The sequence below is a fragment of the Dama dama genome, chromosome 18 (genome assembly GCF_033118175.1).
Source record: "Dama dama isolate Ldn47 chromosome 18, ASM3311817v1, whole genome shotgun sequence".
Lineage (NCBI taxonomy): Eukaryota > Metazoa > Chordata > Mammalia > Artiodactyla > Cervidae > Dama > Dama dama.
The window spans coordinates 5,719,438-5,737,541 of record NC_083698.1 but is presented as its reverse complement, the minus strand read 5'-3'; the positions used below and the strand labels follow the sequence as shown (position 1 = coordinate 5,737,541).

The 18,104-nt window shown below is 46.2% G+C and overlaps 2 protein-coding genes across 2 annotated transcripts in view; one reads left to right on the top strand and one right to left on the bottom strand.

Annotated features, from left to right (window-relative positions):
* Positions 1-18,104, top strand: part of VWC2 (von Willebrand factor C domain containing 2) — a 133,121-nt gene that overhangs the window by 87,113 nt on the left and 27,904 nt on the right. The gene's annotated exons all lie outside the window — the stretch shown is intronic.
* LOC133072358 (uncharacterized) lies at positions 12,381-15,980 on the bottom strand (the record flags this gene model as incomplete). The annotated part of the gene is made up of 2 exons (XM_061165508.1): positions 12,381-12,629; positions 13,378-15,980. Coding segments are annotated over 2 exons (2,718 nt in total), but the record flags the coding sequence as incomplete, so codon positions are not given.

The window sequence follows — 18,104 nt, the reverse complement described above, 5'->3', positions numbered from 1 at the left end:
ACACCAACTTATACTCCCACTAAGAGTGTAACAGATTTCCCTTTTCTCCACACCCTCTCCAGCATTTATTCTTTGTAAATTTTTTTATGCTGACCGTTCTGACTGGTATGAGGTGGTACCTCACTGTGGTTTTGATTTGTATTTCTCTCTTAATTAGCAATGTTGAGCATCTTTTCATGTGCCTATTGGCCATCTGTACGTCTTCTTTGGAGAAATATATATTTAGTTCTTCTGTCCATTTTTTGATTGAATTGTCTGTCATTTTTTGTTGTTGTCTGAGCTGTTTGTATATTTTGGAGAGTAAGCCATTGTCAGTCACATCACTTGCAAGTATTTTCTCCCAGTCTATAGGTTTGATGTCTTTTCAATCTGTTCATGGTTTCCTTTGCTAGGCAAAAATTTATAAGATTGATGAGATGCCATTTGTTTGTTTTTGGTTTTATTTTTATTGCCTTGGGAGATTGACCTAAGAAAACATTGCTACAATTTATATCGGAGAATATGTTGCCTATGTTCTTTTCTAGGAGTTTTATGGCATTGTGTCTTATGTTTAAATCTTTAATAAATTTTTAGTTTATTTTTGTGTGTGGCATGAGGAAATGTTCTAATTTCATTGATTTACATGCAGCTGGCCAGCTTTCCCAACACCACTTTCTGAAGAGAATGTCTTTTCCCCATTGTATATTCTTGCCTCCTTTGGCACAGATTAATTGACCACAGGTTCGGGTTTATTTCTGGGCTTTCTCTCCTGTTCCATTGATCCATGCATCTGTTTTTGTGCCAATACCACACCATGCTGATTGCTGTGGAAAAGCACCTGCTCTTCTCTTAACGTGATGCTGCAGACTTAACCCCAAGCCTCCCAATGCACACAGTTCTCCTCCTAGACACGTGCCCAAGAACAGTACGGGTCCACCGAAGGATGTTTATAGAAATGTACATGTCTGCTCCAGTCAGAACAGCCCCAAACCAGAAACAGCCTAGGTGCCCATCAAGAGGCGAGTGGATTAACAAGCTATGACAAATTCCTACAGCAGAGAACCACTCGGCTGTCATAAGGAATGAACTGCTTCTTACATGCAAGACAGGGTTGGGTTTCAAAAATATTACACTGAATAAAAGAGGCCTTAAAAAGGAGTACATAGCCTATGATTCTATTTATTTGAAGTTCAAGAACAAGATAAGTAGTGGGTGGTGAGAGAAGAACGCCACAGTGTGAGGGGCACGAGGGGGACTTTCCTGGGGACATAAAGACGTCGTAGTTTATGATCAGGGTGGTAGCTTCACAAGCATGTACATGTGTAAACATTCTTCAACCTGCAGCATTTATATCTTCTACTATACAGAAAACTGGGGCTTCCCAGGTGGTGCTAATGGTAAAGAACTCACCTGCCAATGCAGGAGATGTAAGAGACACAAGCTCGATCCCTGGGTGGGGAAGATCCCCTGGAGGAAGGCATGGCAACCCACTTCAGCATTCTTGCCTGGAGAATCCCATGGACAGAAGAGCCTGGCAGGCTACAGTCCATAGGGTCACAAAGAGTCAGACAGGACTGAAGCAACTTAGCATGCATGAATGCATATACATAGCTAAACATTTTAAATGATGAGTAGACAGTAGTGCTGACAGTTACTTGAGTAATAAAGGATGGGGTGTATCTTGCAGGTTGAAATCTTCACACCTGCACAGGTGAGCTGAGGCTCTAGAAGCCAATGTGCATCAAGAAGGTCAGAGAAGGCTCTCCTTTTAAAGTAAGAGCTGGGAAACCATGGCAGTATTATGAGTAAGTAACAGAAATTTCCCCCTGTCCTGCATCCATCTAGACAGCTGAAGATACAGTATGCATAGTAAGTCATGACCGGAACAGAGTCACCCTCAAGAGGGAGAGTTAGATCCACCACTTCTTTCATAATGATTTTGGTGGGGCAACCTTAATTCAAGACACTATCAAAAAGCTGATTAATAGCAGGTGAACTCCTTAGCACCCAGGCAAAGTGACTATGAAACTGCTCCAGGGTATGGGCTGGGCTCTCTTAGACTCTCCAACTGTTTTAGAATATGAGTTTTTATCAAAAATAGTAAAACATAGTAAAAAAAATAGAAAGCCATGAAAAATATCCCACAGAACCAACAAGCTGGAGATGTGTTCCTAAGGATGTCAAGAGAGTGGGATATTCCAAAATGGACTTGAAGAAAGTATTTTTAAAATAAAGTGATCAAGAAATACAGTATCAGTTTATAGCAGGATTTGAGAAGTGAAAATAAAAATGAATGCTGATACCTATCACTTATATCTTTTTGAAAAATATTGTTTTTATTTATTTAGCTATGTTAGGTCTTAGTTTTGGCACATGGGCTTTCCCCATGGCATGTGGAATCTTAGTACCCCAACCTGGGATCAAACCCACATCCCCGGCATTGGAAGATGGATTCTTAACCACTGGGCTACCAGAGAAGTTCCAATCATTTGTATCTTTATGAGACTTTTACTGCCTCCTGGGTAAAAAGGAGAGTGTGATTACCTAGAAGTGAAATCTCATGTGTCTTTCAACCCAACAGTTTAACCCCTGAGACCACCGTACAGTGAAACCTCCAGACATGACATGTTTCTTTTTCATATGTTATTGGTATAATCAGAAAAAAATAAAGAATTATGGTGAACACTCATCAGTAATGGAAAGACCAAAGGAAATAGGGTGTGTGCACGCATGAGCTGATACAGAGTAATTAGAAGGGGCTACTCTGTTATAGATGAGCTGCTTGGTGGAGGTTCCATAATATGTTCTTAGGTAGAAAAATAAGAGAGAGAAAAGTAGTTTCTCCTAAGAGAAGCATTGCAGAAAACAAAACAAAAACCTCTACGTGCTTTTATTCATTTTGTTACCATATGATGTGATAATGGAGTGTTATGGAAGCATAGGGTGGTGCCTGGGTTTGTGCAGATGTGGGGCAAGAGATTGGATGAGGTGTAGGAGACAACTTAAAACAAGCAAACGGTTTCTTCAAAGAGAGTAGTGACCACAGAAAGCAGAACACATTTTATAATCAAGCTATGGGAAATTACACCCCTCAACACATACATATACACATGAGTTTGTGTGTGTGTGTGTGCATGATTAGAGAGAGACAGAGAGAGAGGGGAAAGAGCAGAGAAAGAAAGAGTAAGAGGACAACATGTAGGAAAAATTTTAAAAACTAAGCAAAATTAAAACTAATGGAAGGATAAAACATTTAAACAACAGCAAACTATGAAACAGAAAAAGGTAGTTAAGATATAGAAAGAAGTAAAAAAAAAATCCTACACGTGAAATATATGGTCATTGAAACTAAAAATCCATATAAATCTTAGGATTATTGTTCTAGTTCTGTGAAAAATGTCATGGGTAATTTGATAAGGATTGCATTAAATCTGATTGTTTTGGGAAGTATGGCCATTTTAACAATATCAATTCTTCCGATCCAAGAGCATGGGATATCTTTCCATTTCTTTGAATCACCTTCAGTTTCCTTTATCAATGTTTTATAGTTCTTAGTATATAAGTATTTCACCTCCTTGGTCAGGCTTATCCTAAGTATCTATTTATTTTTTGATGCACTTTTAAAAGGGATTTTTTTTTTAAACTTTCTCTTTCTGATGTGTCATTGCTAGTGTGGAGAAATGCGACAGATATCTGTATGTTAATCTTGTATCCTGCTACCTTATTTAATTTGTTTATCAATTCTAGTTGTTTTTGTGTGGAGTCATTAGGGTTTTCTATATGTAGCATCATGTCATTGGAATATAATGCCAATTTTACCTTTTTCCTTCCAAATGAACTTATTTATAAAACAGAAACAGTTACAGGCATAAAAAATAAACATACGGTTACCAAAGGGGAAAGGAGGGTAGGGAGGATAAAAAGGAGTAGTTTGGAATTCATGTAGATACACTATTTTATATAAAATAGATAGTCAGCAAGGGTTTACTTTATAGCATGGGGAACTATATTCAATATCTTGTGGTAACGTATAGTGGAAAAGGGTCTAAAAAAGAATGTATGTATAACTGATTAACTTTGCTATACACCTAAAACTAATGCACCATTGTAAATCAACTATACTTTAATTAAAAATAAATAAAATTAAATAAAACCCACTTTCTTTTTGTAAAAAACTCCAGCTGATTAGTCACACATACAGAGCAAGTCAGCGCAGGGGGGATGGGTGGGGGAGCAGCAGACAGGCAGCCGAGGAAGGCACTTTCAGAAAAGCTTACAGATGTCAGTTTAGTGTGTATTGGGAAAAGCTGATGGGTGCCAGGTCTTGACTTTAATGTGTCCGCCAAGTGTCTGGTTGGGTGGCCTGGGAACAAGGGCTCACCAGCCGTGTCCCAGGGATCCTGCTGCGGGAGAGTTTTCTGCGAAGTCCCAGAGAGAAAAAGCAGCTTCCTATAAAACACCAGAGGTCCAAGTGACATCAGTTCATCCCTCAACAACAATGCCTGTGAACAGGCAACACGCATTTTAAGTTTTTGAAGGCGTGGAGAGGAAAGAATTGGAAATTAGAATTCAGTAGTGATTAAAACTCGCATTCGAGAATAAGGGTGAAGTGAAGGCATTTTTTTCATTTACAAGAACGAAGCCCAGGTGATCCCCTTGGATTGTGGCGGGAGACTGTAGGGAAGACGTACTTCAGTCAGAAAAGCATAGCTCTTGCAGGAAGGATTTGCAAGAACGTCCCCAAAGAAAAAGTTTTACAGGGTTTCCCTGGTGGTCCAGTGGCTAAGACTCCATGCTCCCAATGCAGGGGGACCGGGCTCCATCCCTGGTCAGGGAGCCAGTCCCACATCCAGCAACAGAGTTGCAGACCCTGCAGACCCTGCAGGCGGCAATTAAGACCTAGCCCAGCCAAATAAATAAGTAAATATTTTTTTAAAGACAAACATGATTTTCAACAGCCGGGATATCCCAGTATATGTAGAAACACCCTGGTTCAGCCTCTCCCAGCCTGGAGAAGGGGTAGCATTCCTACTGGAACCCCGAGAGAAAAGGCCTGTGGGGTAGTGGCCGACGAGTTGATCTCTGGTGCTCACAGAGCCTCACTCTGGATGAAAACACTGGACCCAGATGGTTTAGGATTCCATCTGTGAAAAACAGGCATTGACCCTGTAAGAATCTATAGCATGTGGGATGGTGAAATTTTTTTCGAAGTTAAAAACTATATATCTGCATGTAATATTTTTCTATAATAAAATACAAAAATACCATGAGAATAAAGATTTGGTACCTTGTATGAATTAAATCATAAATTAATAAGAAGAAATATTTGGGAAAAGAGCAGGAGGTGAAAGGAGATATTAGAAACAAAAATTATGCAGAACAATATTCAGCCTTTGTAGTTTTGGGGGGGGAAACTACAAAACCATACAGAAGAAAGCCAGTTCTCATCCAGTATTTTGGAAAATTAGAGTAACAGCTCTTGGCTCACCGTAGAGAAATGATGCTGCACATAGCTGGGGCGAGCATGCAGGGAGGGGCTGCTTTGGGGAAAGCTCCGCAGAAGATTTTTAAATTTTAAGTATGTATAGCAAGGCAACGGGCTTCCCAGGTGGCGGTAGTGGTAAAGAACCTGCCTGCTAGTGCAGGAGACATAAGAGACACAGGTTCGATCCCTGGGTTGGGAAGATCCCCTGGAGGAGGGCATAGCAACCCACTCCAGTATTCTTGCCTGGAGAATCCCGTGGACAGAGGAGCCTGGCAGGCTACAGTCTATAGCGTCACAGAGTCGGACATGCCTGAAGCGGCTGAGCACACACAGTGCAAGGCAATGTGCAGCGATCGTGGATTTCTGATTCTGGGAACACAGAGAGAGCCCCCATGGATTCATGTTAATACAAGGAGACTTGAACATGTATGTTTGTTGAATCATTGTTTTTGATACAGAAAATGGGAACAGTCTACAGAGTGTTCATCAGTACAAGAGTGGATGAGCTCATTATGGTACATTCATTACCAAACAGTACATTACCATACAGGACAAACACGAAATGTACTGCTTTACAGAATTTGAATTTATGTCAACATGGAGAAATGTCAGAGGCATAACCAAGCAAAACAGTTAAAAAGCAAGATATGTTAATATGATATGTTATAACGTGCTATGCCATGCTGTGCCATGGTCAGCGGCTCCAGTCATATCCAACTCTTTGTAGCCCGCCAGGCTCCTCTGTCCATGGGATTTCCGGCAAGGATACTGGAGTGGGTTGCCATGCCCTCCTCCAAGCAATCTTCCACAGCCAGGGATTGAACTTGCATCTCCTGTGCCTCCTGCATTGCAGGCAGATTCTTTACCACTGAGCCTCCCGGAAAGCCCATATTTTATAATATGCTTGTTAAAATGTAAAAATCAAACAAATTAAAATTGGTGGATTATTATGATTGGAGTGTGTGTGTGTGTGTGTGTGTGTGTGTGTGTGTGTGTGTGTGGTGTGTGGAGTTTCGTTGATGGAGCCAGAGCACACACAGCAGAGATTGATACAGGCTTTCTCTGGGGGTGAGGAAGAATGGGACTGGTATTAGTGGGGAGAAGAGACTCTCACCTGAGGTGTTGTAGCCACAGTTTGCAAAATCAAGGAACGGCACACACCACACAAACATATAAAACAGTTAGAGTTGCCAAGTCTGGGTGAGAGGACCTAGGGCATTTATCTTACTCTGTTGTCTTTCTTGGGATTTGAAATTCACTCTACACCCCCTTGACAACCCTAGGCAGGCCACCTTCCTTCTCAGGGATGTGGGGTGATGAGTCTGTCCTGGCTTTTATGTCTTCTGAGGCCATCTTTTCCAACCTGCCCTCCACCTGCCCCTCTTTGTAGGAGGGACCAGATTCCTGGAATTCCCAACTTCTCTGTAAATGAGTTTTAAAATTGCACAAAGATGTAGTTAAAATAATTTTAGCATTCTAATAGCATTTCAAATGAGTAAAATAAGTTTGGGGGACAAGGCTAGAAACTGTTTATGATATTGTTTCTATGGGAAATAAATTTTTAATGGACTTATACAGTGGAAAAATACAAGCATTTGGATCCAATACACTTACCATGTGGGGCCCCAGTGCTGAGCTAGCAACGGTCCAGGAAAGCTGTGTCCTTGGGGAGCATGCTGCAAGGGGGAGCCTCCATCTGAGTGATTACAGTAAGTCCCCTGCATAGAAAGCTTCAAGCTGTGAACTTTCAAAGATGCAAATATGCATCCCGTCAACACAGGCATGCCTGAGACTGCAGCTGGCCCTCCGTCTCCTGTCGCTGAGGACCCTTCGGCTCTGCCATCTCCCACCTCCTCTGGTCCGCTCCACGCCAGCCCCTGTAGGCCAGCGGCTGTACTGTAGGCTGTGCTTTTCAAGGTGCTGTACTGTAAGATTAAACATGCTTTATTTTTTGTGTTCTTTTAAAGTCTTATTTGTGTGAAAAGTATTATACACCTATCACAGTACTGTACTACAGAGCCGATTGTTAGTTGGGTTCCCCAGCCCACTTTGTTGGACTTAGGAACAAATTGGGCTTACAAATGTGCTCTTAGAACAGAACTCATTCTTATGTAGAGGACTTACTCTACTCCCTTAACGGAAGGAGGGTCAGAGGGCAGGGGAGCACACCCCTCTCCTTCTCAGCTCTGAGGCTCAGGGTCACCAGCTCACCCCTGGTACCCACTTTTCTCCTCTGTACAGTGAGGGGGTGTATTAGTGGTCTGATGAGGTCGGATGAGGGTGGCATCACTTACTATGTATTTAGTGCCTGGAACACAGCTGGCCACAGTCAGTACACCCAGACAGTAGTCCTGTTTCTACCACTGTCCACAGCATCTGTCTGCCCCGCCCGGACCCCAGACTCAGTTGCACCAGGATGGAAATCATGCCCATGGTTTCCACCACTGTCTCCTTGGCATTTGCTACCACAGCTAACAAGTAGCTCTAAGACGGAGCAGAAGGCCCCGATACTGTATTGCACTCAAGCCCTCATCTTCTACACCAGGAATGTGAAATCACACAGCATTTCTGAAATGCGACTTGATCACATATATAAAGTATTGAAAACTTTCAGAATGGGTGACCCAGGGATTCTACTTCTGTAAGTTCATTCTCAGGAAATAACCCACTTCATAGGCCATGACTTGCACAGAAGCTGTTTCAGGAATGGGAGTCACTCTTGAGCACCCGGACTCCAGGACCAGTGGGTCCAGGGTCAGTGGCTAAGTCACATCCATATGGAAGGACACTAAGACGCAGTGTCTGAGAGAGTTAGACAAAACAGGGGACTCTGCCACATGGGGAGCAGTTATGGTTGGTGCAATAGAAAATATATATGCTTTTCATTTAAGAGTCCTGATTTTTATTTTTCTCCTTGCCACCCTGTGATTGACACATTGGCAAATAGCTTAACAGCTTTGAGCCTTGGTTTTCACATCTGTAAAATGGGAAAGTAGCACCAGCCTCATGGAGTTCTAAAAATAATCAAACATAGGTACAAGTCCTTTGAAGACCACAAACTCATAGATAAATATAAGGTAGTTCTCAAGATGTATTCAGAGATCTGCTTTTTATGTATCGTTATGTACATGCTCAGTCATGTCTGACTCTTTGCGACCCCATGGACTGCAGCCCTCCAGGATCGTCTGTCCATGGAATTCTCTAGGTAAGAATACTGGAGTGGGTTGCCATGCCCTCCTCCAGGGGATCTTCCTGACCCAGGGATCAAACCTTCATCTCCTGCAGCTCCTTTATTAGCAGGCAGATTCTTTACCACTGAGCCACCTGGGAAGCCCATGCTTTTTATATAATTCATATTTAATTTAGTACTTCAATTAAATACCTATTTGAAGAAAGTATATGAGCATTAACGGAGAGCAGCTCCAGGGTGAGGGTCAGGGGAAGAGTTTCCTTTTCATAATCCTTGACATTTTATCCTATTTTCAGATCCCACTTCCCCTGCCTTTCTCTTGACAGCCTGTATCTGTATTCAATCATTACCTGTCAACACAGCTTCATTAGGTATGCATAAATATGTCTTAATTAGCTAGAAAACTATTCTCTTAATTACTGTGGCAGAGTTCCTTTATTTGCTCAGCCTTCATATCTAAGGAATATGACACGACCTGCCAAGTCAACTTAAAACACAAAGTCTAAATTTATCAGCGAGATGCTTTTGATGTGCTCGTTTCATGGTGGTTTTGCCCAATCCCTTCTGACAGGTTTGGGGGGGATCAAGTGCATTTAACCACATTTATTCCTCACAACACCCTGGAGCTGCAGAACTTTCTATCTGAATGTCAGTCTCTGCCAGAACGAGAGATGCTGCCAGAGGGAAGCGGGAGGAAAGATGTCGCCGCTAGCATCCATCGCTGTGGTGTGAAAACCCAACGAGAACACACTGGAAGAAAGAGCACGGTGCTTTCCTGGCACACAGCTGATGCTCAGAGATGCTCCCCAACTCACTCGTTCATCCATCCACCCTTTGCCTTCCTCCGTTAGGACCCTACCGTGAACAAAGCCCAGACTCATGGATGGACAAATACTAGTCTGTAGCTGTGACACAGAGAACCTCCTACCTGGTCTTTTTATACCTGGAGAGTCATGGTCACTTTTCAGGCAAAGGCTGCTTGTATGGAAGCCTTGATTAATACTTTTTGAAGCAGGGAGTGGTCTCCTGATGCCATTATTCCCCACCACCCCTGCTGGGCACCTGTGGCTGCCCTGTCTGCTTCTCCCTGCCCTGGAGTGTGCCCTGAGTTCTGTGAATGTTGTTGGAGAGTGTGTATTCCTGCATTACAGGGGTCAGCCCCCTGCATCCTGTGTCATTTGGCTTAAGTCTGCTTCTCCTTCCTTGATTTATTTCTTCTGTTGGGGGTCTTTTACTGCTTTCACCCTCCATTAGCTCAAGCTGTCTATCACTTCACGTGGTGACCTTGTGTTGAGGTATTTCACAAACATGCAAGATTAACTGTAGTCACCATGCTGTCCACTAGGTCTCCAGAACTTACTTATCTTATAACTCAGAGTTTGTACTTTTCGACCAACATCTCCCCACACCCAACCCCTGGGAACCACAGTTCTTCTCTTTGTTTCAATGAGTTTCTACGTTTTGAAATTTCACATTATGAGATCATGCTGTATTTGTCTTTCTATGTCTGGCTTATTTGATTTAGCATAATCCCATTCAGTTATACCCATGCTGTTGTAAAATGGTAGTGTTATGCCCGATGTCCGAATCCCCGAGCGGGAAGAGAGAGAAGGCTTCCAAGACAATGCAACTCGCAAAAAAAGGGAAGTTTATTACTGTCTCGAGCCAGGGCCTTCTGCCACCAACATCACAATGGTGCAGGGTCAGAAAGCGCCGAGCTCAAGCTTGTTACACAAATTTATGAGATATGCAAAAGCGGTTAGTAACTGGCTTAAGCGGATTGGTTACATGTTTGCAAAGCAATTCTATCCGTACAGACTTTCGCGGGCTTTTCAGCTCTCCCTTTGTTCTTGTTGGGCGCATATTGATTGGCTGGCTCCAGGTTACTTGATGGGGGTAGGGAATCTTACCATTTCGGGGGAAGCTAAAACTTAGGTCCAGGCCGCCTGTCATGGTATTAACCCTGGCAGCCTCACATTCCCCCCTGTCTTCTTGTTCCTGTAGAGGAATCTTTCTCTTCATCCTGGGCTACCATCTGATATTGCTGCCTCAATACCATAATCTGAATGGTATTTAGACGTTCTCTAATAAATGACATTAGCCGGTTTAAAATACAAGGGCCAAATGTAAGTGTTAATAATAGCACTATAAGCGGGCCCAGGAGGGTGGAAACTAAGGTGGTCAGCCAGGGGGAGCGTTGAAACCAAGACTCAAACCATCCCTGTTGGGCCTCCCGTTCCCTCTTTCGTTGCGCCAGCCCGTCTCTTACTTTTGCCATAGATTCTCTTACCACTCCTGTATGGTCTGCATAGAAACAACATTCTTCTCCCAGAGCCGCGCAGACCCCACCCTGTTGGAGAAAAATCAAGTCTAATCCTCTCCTATTCTGCAAGACCACCTCAGACAAGGAAGTCAGAGACTTCTCTAAGTGGCTGATTGATTCTTCTATGCGAGTTATATCTTCATCTATGGCGGCTTGTAGGGAAGAAAACCCTTGGCCTTGCAGAGATAGTGAAGCTATTCCTGTCCCTGCTCCTGCTAGCCCAAGACTGAACAAGGCTGCCATGGTGATCGCACTGATTGGCTCTCTCTTTTGTCTTAGCAATTCTCGGTCCCAATGTGAGTACATAACCTCTTCAGAGTGGTATAAGATTTTTGGCATTACAGCAACCAGGACACAGAATTCTTGACTCTGGTTAAAAACCTTCACATTTAAACATGGGGTTAGCCCAGTATGTGAACAAATCCACCAGCCCCCAACCTCTGGCACAATCCAATTTTTGCCATATAAGCGTAGGTTACTAATAGTCCGGGCACAGAGGGAAGTTTTATCACGTGGCACTGTGCCCAAACAGAGTCCCTGTCCCCAAACTTCATTCATTGTGAGGCCAACCTTGCGTTCTTCCCATCGGCATGGGGGTGGGTCCTGGCCTGAAGATAAGTGGTAAGAGACATTGAGGCCTATGGCCTCATAGAAGGGGGGGTGAAGATTATAACAAAGCCAACAGGACTGGGTTGCATTAGGGTTGGTATGGTTTATGACCGTAAAGGCTGCATTCACTAAGGCCCATAGGGGGTCCTGAATTGCTGAGCTAATGGTAACAGCCAGAGGGCCAGGGGTTTCTGTCAGTTTGCCTCTGAGGCTCGGGGTAGAAGAGATGTTAAATGTTCCTGGCAAGCTTGGTCTGAAGGGGGTTGGCTTGGGGGTCGCCTTGTGCCCCTGTAATGCTTTGACCAGATTGGGACCTAAACTATGTACCTGCACCGGCTCAATAACCTGTTTAATGATTAAAAGCTCGCCTGGGTAGGGGCCGGGCCAATTTACGTGAAGTTGAAAACCCCAAGTCAGTCCTGAGGTCCAGCGGTTTTCTTTTTTCGCCCGTTCCTGGTTAAATCGTACTCGTACCTGAGGCCCCTGGTGTCTACGGTCCCTGAAGGTGAAGCTAACTAGATCTCTGTTTCCGACATCCCACCTCTGGGGTCCATCACAAGAGGTCACACAACTCCAGCTCCTGCAATAATAGCTTTCTATGCCACCACAGGTTTTCCAGTTATTTTTTACATAGCCCGGGCAAGCCCAAAACCCCAACCTATGGTTTTTTATCCCATCTCTATAGTACTTATCATAGAGACCATCCTGCTTTGCGAAGAGGCTTGAGAGGTCGAAGTTCAGGTCTGGCCACCAGGTGTTTGGAGGGTGGATTCCTGAGGTCTCATTGAGCAGCTCATGAGTTTGCCCGTCGTTGAGTTTCCATGTGATCTTAGCAGGTTGATGGGGGTTATGACTGGTCGCTCCTGGGTCGATGAGAGCTGCTATCAGCAGGAGAATTAGGAGGCCTCCCAGCGGACGAGTTTCAGTTTCAAAGGATTTGACGGGTGAGGACTCGCCTTCCATTCTGCTCGCGCTTTTTCCTGTTCTTCCGATGTAGCTTGCCGCACGTGATTGCAGTGAACCCAGGGTCCAATCCCGTCGACCTTGACAGCGGTAGGAGTGGTAAGGAGAACAACATAAGGGCCTTTCCATCTAGGTTCTAATACTTTAGATTGGTGTCGTTTTACCCAAACCCAATCACCTGGGCCAATATTATGTGAGGGGAGGGCCCTCTTGTTTTGGCCCTCATGCATCTCTCGAATCAATTTCCAAACATGGTTATGCACCTTACTTAATGCTATCAGAGTTTGCTGGAATTGTCCCAAAGTAGGGGGTGGCAGACATTTTCCTTCGAAAATAGGATACACAGGAGGGGGTCTTCCATACAGAATCTCAAAAGGAGTAAGATTCAGCTTATAAGGGGTGTTACGTGCCCGAAAGAGTGCAAAGGGGAGGAGGGTCACCCAGTCCCCGCCAGTCTCTATTGCCAACTTTGTCAAAGTTTCTTTTAGGGTCCGATTCATTCTCTCAACCTGTCCTGAGCTCTGGGGATTATATTCGCAATGTAACTTCCATTTCGTCCCCAGAGCTTGGGCCAGCCCTTGTACAATCTGGCTCACAAAGGCAGGTCCATTATCAGAGCCCATAGTCACTGGCAGCCCATACCTAGGCACTATCTCCTCTAAGATCTTTTTAGCAACCACTATTGCTGTCTCTCCCTTAGTGGGGAAAGCTTCTACCCACCCTGAGAAGGTATCTACCAGTACCAACAGATAGCGGTACCCATACTTGCCTGGCCTTACCTCGGTGAAATCTATCTCCCAATGTTGCCCTGGCTTTTCCCCTCGGTACCTCGTTCCCGAGTGCTGCTTCTTCTCTGCCCTCATCAGCTGGCACGCTTCGCAGGCTTGAATTATCTCTCGTACAGTTGCATTTTGTCGAGGGAACCTCAGGCAGGCCATCTGGAGAAGTGTTAGGGTCTTTTTTTCTCCCAAGTGCGTAGTTGTGTGCAGGTGTTCACACAGGTGACGACCCAGGGTGGCAGGCAAGATCAGGTTGTTGTTTTGGTCTCGGTACCATCCATCTTGGTCATCTTTCTGGAGGGTGGTATCCTTGTTGATCCAGGCGAGATCAGGGAGGGAATATTCGGGAACTGGTGGCAAGGTCCCCATACCAGGGGGTGGAAGGCCCACGGCTAATATGGGGGCGGCATAGTCCCGGCTAGCCGCTTCTCGAGCGGCCGCATCAGCAGCACGATTGCCTCGCGCCTTAGGGTCTTCTCCCTTCTGGTGACCGGGGACATGTACTATAGCTACTGCCCGGGGTAGTTGGACAGCTTCCAAGAGCCTGCGAATCTCAGGCAGATTTTTGACCTCTTTTCCCTCAGCTGTCCGAAATCCCCTTTCTTGGTATATGGGACCTTGAATATGGGCAGTGCTGAAAGCATATCGGCTGTCAGTAAAAATGGTGACTCTCTTCCCTTTGGCTTGCTCCAGAGCCTGTATTAGGGCAATCAATTCTGCTTTTTGTGCAGAAGTGTTTGGGGGTAGTGTCTCAGCCCATATCGTCCGCCCTGAATCATCAACTATGGCGGCTCCCGCCTTCCTTTGCCCATCTTTTACATAACTGCTCCCATCGGTGAACCATACTAGCTCACTGTTGCTTAGGGGTACATCAGTTAAGTCTCTTCGTGCCGCCAGGGCCTCAGCCAGTATCTCACTGCAATCATGGAGAGGGCTGTCCTTCTCTGGGTTGGGTAGGAGCGTGGCCGGATTTAGGGAGCAAGGGGTCTGAAAACGCACCCGTGGGGCATCGAGCAGCAAGGCCTGGTAGTGTGTCAAGCGGGCATTGGAGATCCACTTACCCGGCGGCTGCTTTAAAACCCCTTCCACTGCGTGGGGGGTGTAAACCGAGAGTTGCTGTCCATACGTCAACTCGTCAGCGTCGTGGACGAGGAGGGCTGTAGCTGCAATGATGCGAAGGCAAGGGGGCCACCCAGCGGCCACCGGGTCTAATCGCTTCGAAAGGTATGCTACCGGCCGCTTCCATGGTCCCCATTGTTGAGTCAAGACCCCCTTTCCTATTCCTTGCTTTTCATCTACAAACAGCTGGAATGACTTATTTGGGTTAGGCAGGGCAAGGGCTGGGGCTTCTAGTAGGGCCCGTCTGAGTGTCTGGAAAGCCTGTTTCATTGGCTCAGTCCAAGTCCACTTTGGGGTCTCTTTACTTCCCTCATATAAGGGCCGGGCCTTCTCAGCAAACCCCATAATCCACAGTCTGCAATATCCAACAGTCCCCAGGAACTCTCTCACCTGGCGAGGGTTTTTGGGCTCTGGTATCTGCAATATTGTTTCTTTCATGGCCTGGGTTAGCCACCTTTGCCCCTGTCTGATCTTATACCCCAAATAGGTGACCTCTTGCCGGGCTATTTGTGCCTTCTTTGCGCTAGCGCGATACCCCAAGATGCCTAGGGTTTGTAATAGGTCCCCAGTGGCATGGCTGCAAGCTTCCTCTGTGGTTCCAGCCAACATAAGGTCATCTACATATTGTAGCAGAATGACCTCTGGGTGGCAAGCCCGATATTCGTAGAGGTCCTCACTCAGAGCCTCATTAAACAAGGTAGGGGAGTTCTTGAACCCCTGTGGGAGGCGGGTCCAAGTTAATTGTACTACCGGTTGGCCTTCCCCCTCAGTCCACTCAAAGGCAAATATCTCCTGGCTCTGGACTGCCAGGGGTAGGCTGAAAAAGGCATCCTTCAAGTCCAGCACAGTGTACCAAGTGTACTCAGGCAGTAAACTGCTCAGGAGAGTATACGGGTTAGGGACAGTTGGGTGTATGTCACTCACCCGTTTGTTGACTTCTCGCAGGTCTTGGACAGGTCTGTAATCCGTCCCCCCTGGCTTCTTCACCGGCAGTAAGGGGGTGTTCCAAGGGGATTGGCATCGCCTGAGAATTCCGGCCTCCATGAGCCGTCGAATGTGGGGAGTGATCCCCCGCCGAGCTTCTTGGCTCATAGGGTACTGTCTCACCCTCACAGGAATTGCCTCGGCCTTTAGCTCGATGACGACCGGATGTCTCTGTTTAGCTAGTCCCATTCCTGCTGTTTCTGCCCAGGCCAATGGGTATTTATGGACCCACGGTTGTACATCTAGTGCTATGGTCTCTGAGGGCTTAGGCGCAAAAAGTCTGTATTCATCCCTTAAGGCTAGGGACAAGACATGTATCGGTTGTCCAAGTCCATCCGTGACTGACATTCCCCCGGGGTCAAAATGGATCTGAGCATTAACTTTAGTCAACAAGTCTCTTCCAAGTAGAGGGGCTGGGCATTCTGGTATCACCAAAAACGAATGGGACACCTGGTGGGTCCCCAGATTTACTTTCCGTTCTGTGGTCCAACAATATCTTTTTGTCCCCGTGGCTCCTTGCACTAAGCTGGCTTTCTTAGACATTGGTCCCAGTTTTTCATTTAAAACAGAGTGTTGGGCGCCAGTATCTACCATGAAGCCAACGGGTTTCCCCTCCACATGTATGGTTACCCAAGACTCGGGGAGGGGTGCCGAGTCTCGACTCCCCTAGTCACTGTCTTCCCCCGCATATAGAACTCGAGTTCCAGGGGGGATTTTTTCTCTCTGGGTCATTCCTCTCTTTGAGTCCCTCTTAGGGCACTCGTTTTTCCAGTGCCCCTGTTCTTTGCAGTAGGCGCCCTGATCCTTCTTTAGGGCCTGCCTTTTTGGTTTTTCTTTTTCTCTCGTCCGGGGGTTTCGAGGTTCCCTCAATTCTGTTCCAGCCTTTATCCCCGCAAAAAGAATCTGGGCTAGCTCCTTCTGGTTCTTCCGGTTTTCTCTAGCCCTATGTTCCCTGTCTTCTTTCCTGATCTTCTCCGCTAATTCCCTTTCCTCCCGCCGAATTCGCTCTTCCCTTTCTTCTGGGGTCTCCCTATTATTAAATACCTTTTCAGCTACTTTCAGTAAATCCTGTATTGTCTGTTCTCCCAATCCCTCTACTTTTTGTAATTTCTTCCTAATATCTGGGGCTGCCTGATTCACAAACGCTAACAAAACTGCAGCGCGTGACTCCTCAGCCTGGGGGTCCATAGGTGTATATTGCCTGAAAGCTTCCATCAGCCTCTCTAGGAAGGCTGCCGGGCTTTCAGTGGGCTCTTGCCTTACTAAATTTACCTTTGCCAGATTTGTCGGCTTTCTTGCTGCAGCCCGCATGCCAGCCATTAGAGTCTGGCGGTATACTCGGAGACGCTCCCTACCTTCCACTCGCTCAAAATCCCAGTTAGGCCGCAACAGGGGAAACCCCTCGTCCACAAGATGAGGCTGGGCAGTTGGCCTCCCGTCGACCCCTGGTACCCGTTTCCGCGCCTCTGCCAGAATTCGCTCCCGTTCTTCCGTGGTGAAGAGCACCTGCAACAGCTGCTGACAATCATCCCAGGTGGGATTATGAGTGAACAAAATGGAATCTAAGAGGTCAATGAGGCCTTGGGGCTTCTCTGAGAAAGGAGGGTTTTGGGTCTTCCAATTGTACAGGTCACTCGTGGAAAAGGGCCAGTACTGATAGGTTCGCTCTCCGTCCGGGTTAGTTGGTCCCACTCGGACAGGGAGCGCCTGAACAGTGGATGAAGGTAACTCTAGGTCCCCAGGGTCTTGCTTACCCTTATCTCCCTTAGTTTTCCCCCGGGTCCCCAATGCCGGTCCCCCCTCATGGTTGGTTCCCGTTGGCCCTCTTAATCCTCTCGGTTCACCTGTGGGAGCTTCTCTCCTCGGAGGGGATTGCAAGGAGGGCACATATGGCGGAGGCCTTATCTCCATTTCTAGATCTATCAGGTTTGGATAAGAAGATTCCTGAAGGACTGGTTTTGGGTCCTCTTTCTTTTTGGTTTCCTCCGGGGGGGTCTCCATCACCAGGACCTGTGAACTGGAGGAACTAGGAAGTTTGTAAACAAAAGGTTTTAACCATTTAGGCGGATTTTCCACTAGATCCTGCCAGACCATGACATAGGGGACCTGACTCGGATGGCCCCAGGGATCAGGAGCCATAATCTTTTCCTTCACAGCCTGTATGATGGACGGTTGAAAGGTGCCTTCCGGAGGCCATCCAACCTGAAAGGCGGGCCACTCTGCAGAACAAAAAGTTATTAATTTACTTTTCTTGACCAGCAAAGACAAGTCATGGGCCCTGGCCCTGACATCCGAAAAATGGTCAGTCATGAGAGAAAGTGGGGTAGATTCTCCTTGCCCCATGGTCAAAGAATTAACGGTAAGGAAGAGAGAGAAAGAGAATAAGTCAGAAGTGAGAGAGAACAATGCACCAGAAGAGAACGAGACTAGAGACAATGCCGGCACACATAAAAAACACGGAGAGCCAAAGACAAACACACGGACAAACAAACGTCGGCCGACGACACAGCGCTGGGTTTTCGGGCCCCCTGAATTTTCTTGCCTCCCGGTGGCAGATTCACCTTACCGAATGACGTCCGCTGTTCATCAGACTCGGGGTCGGGAGAGGAACTTTCCTTCCCGCGGAGTCGGCTGCCTCCCAGCGCGTCCGCTGGCCTTGGCCTTACGCCGGCT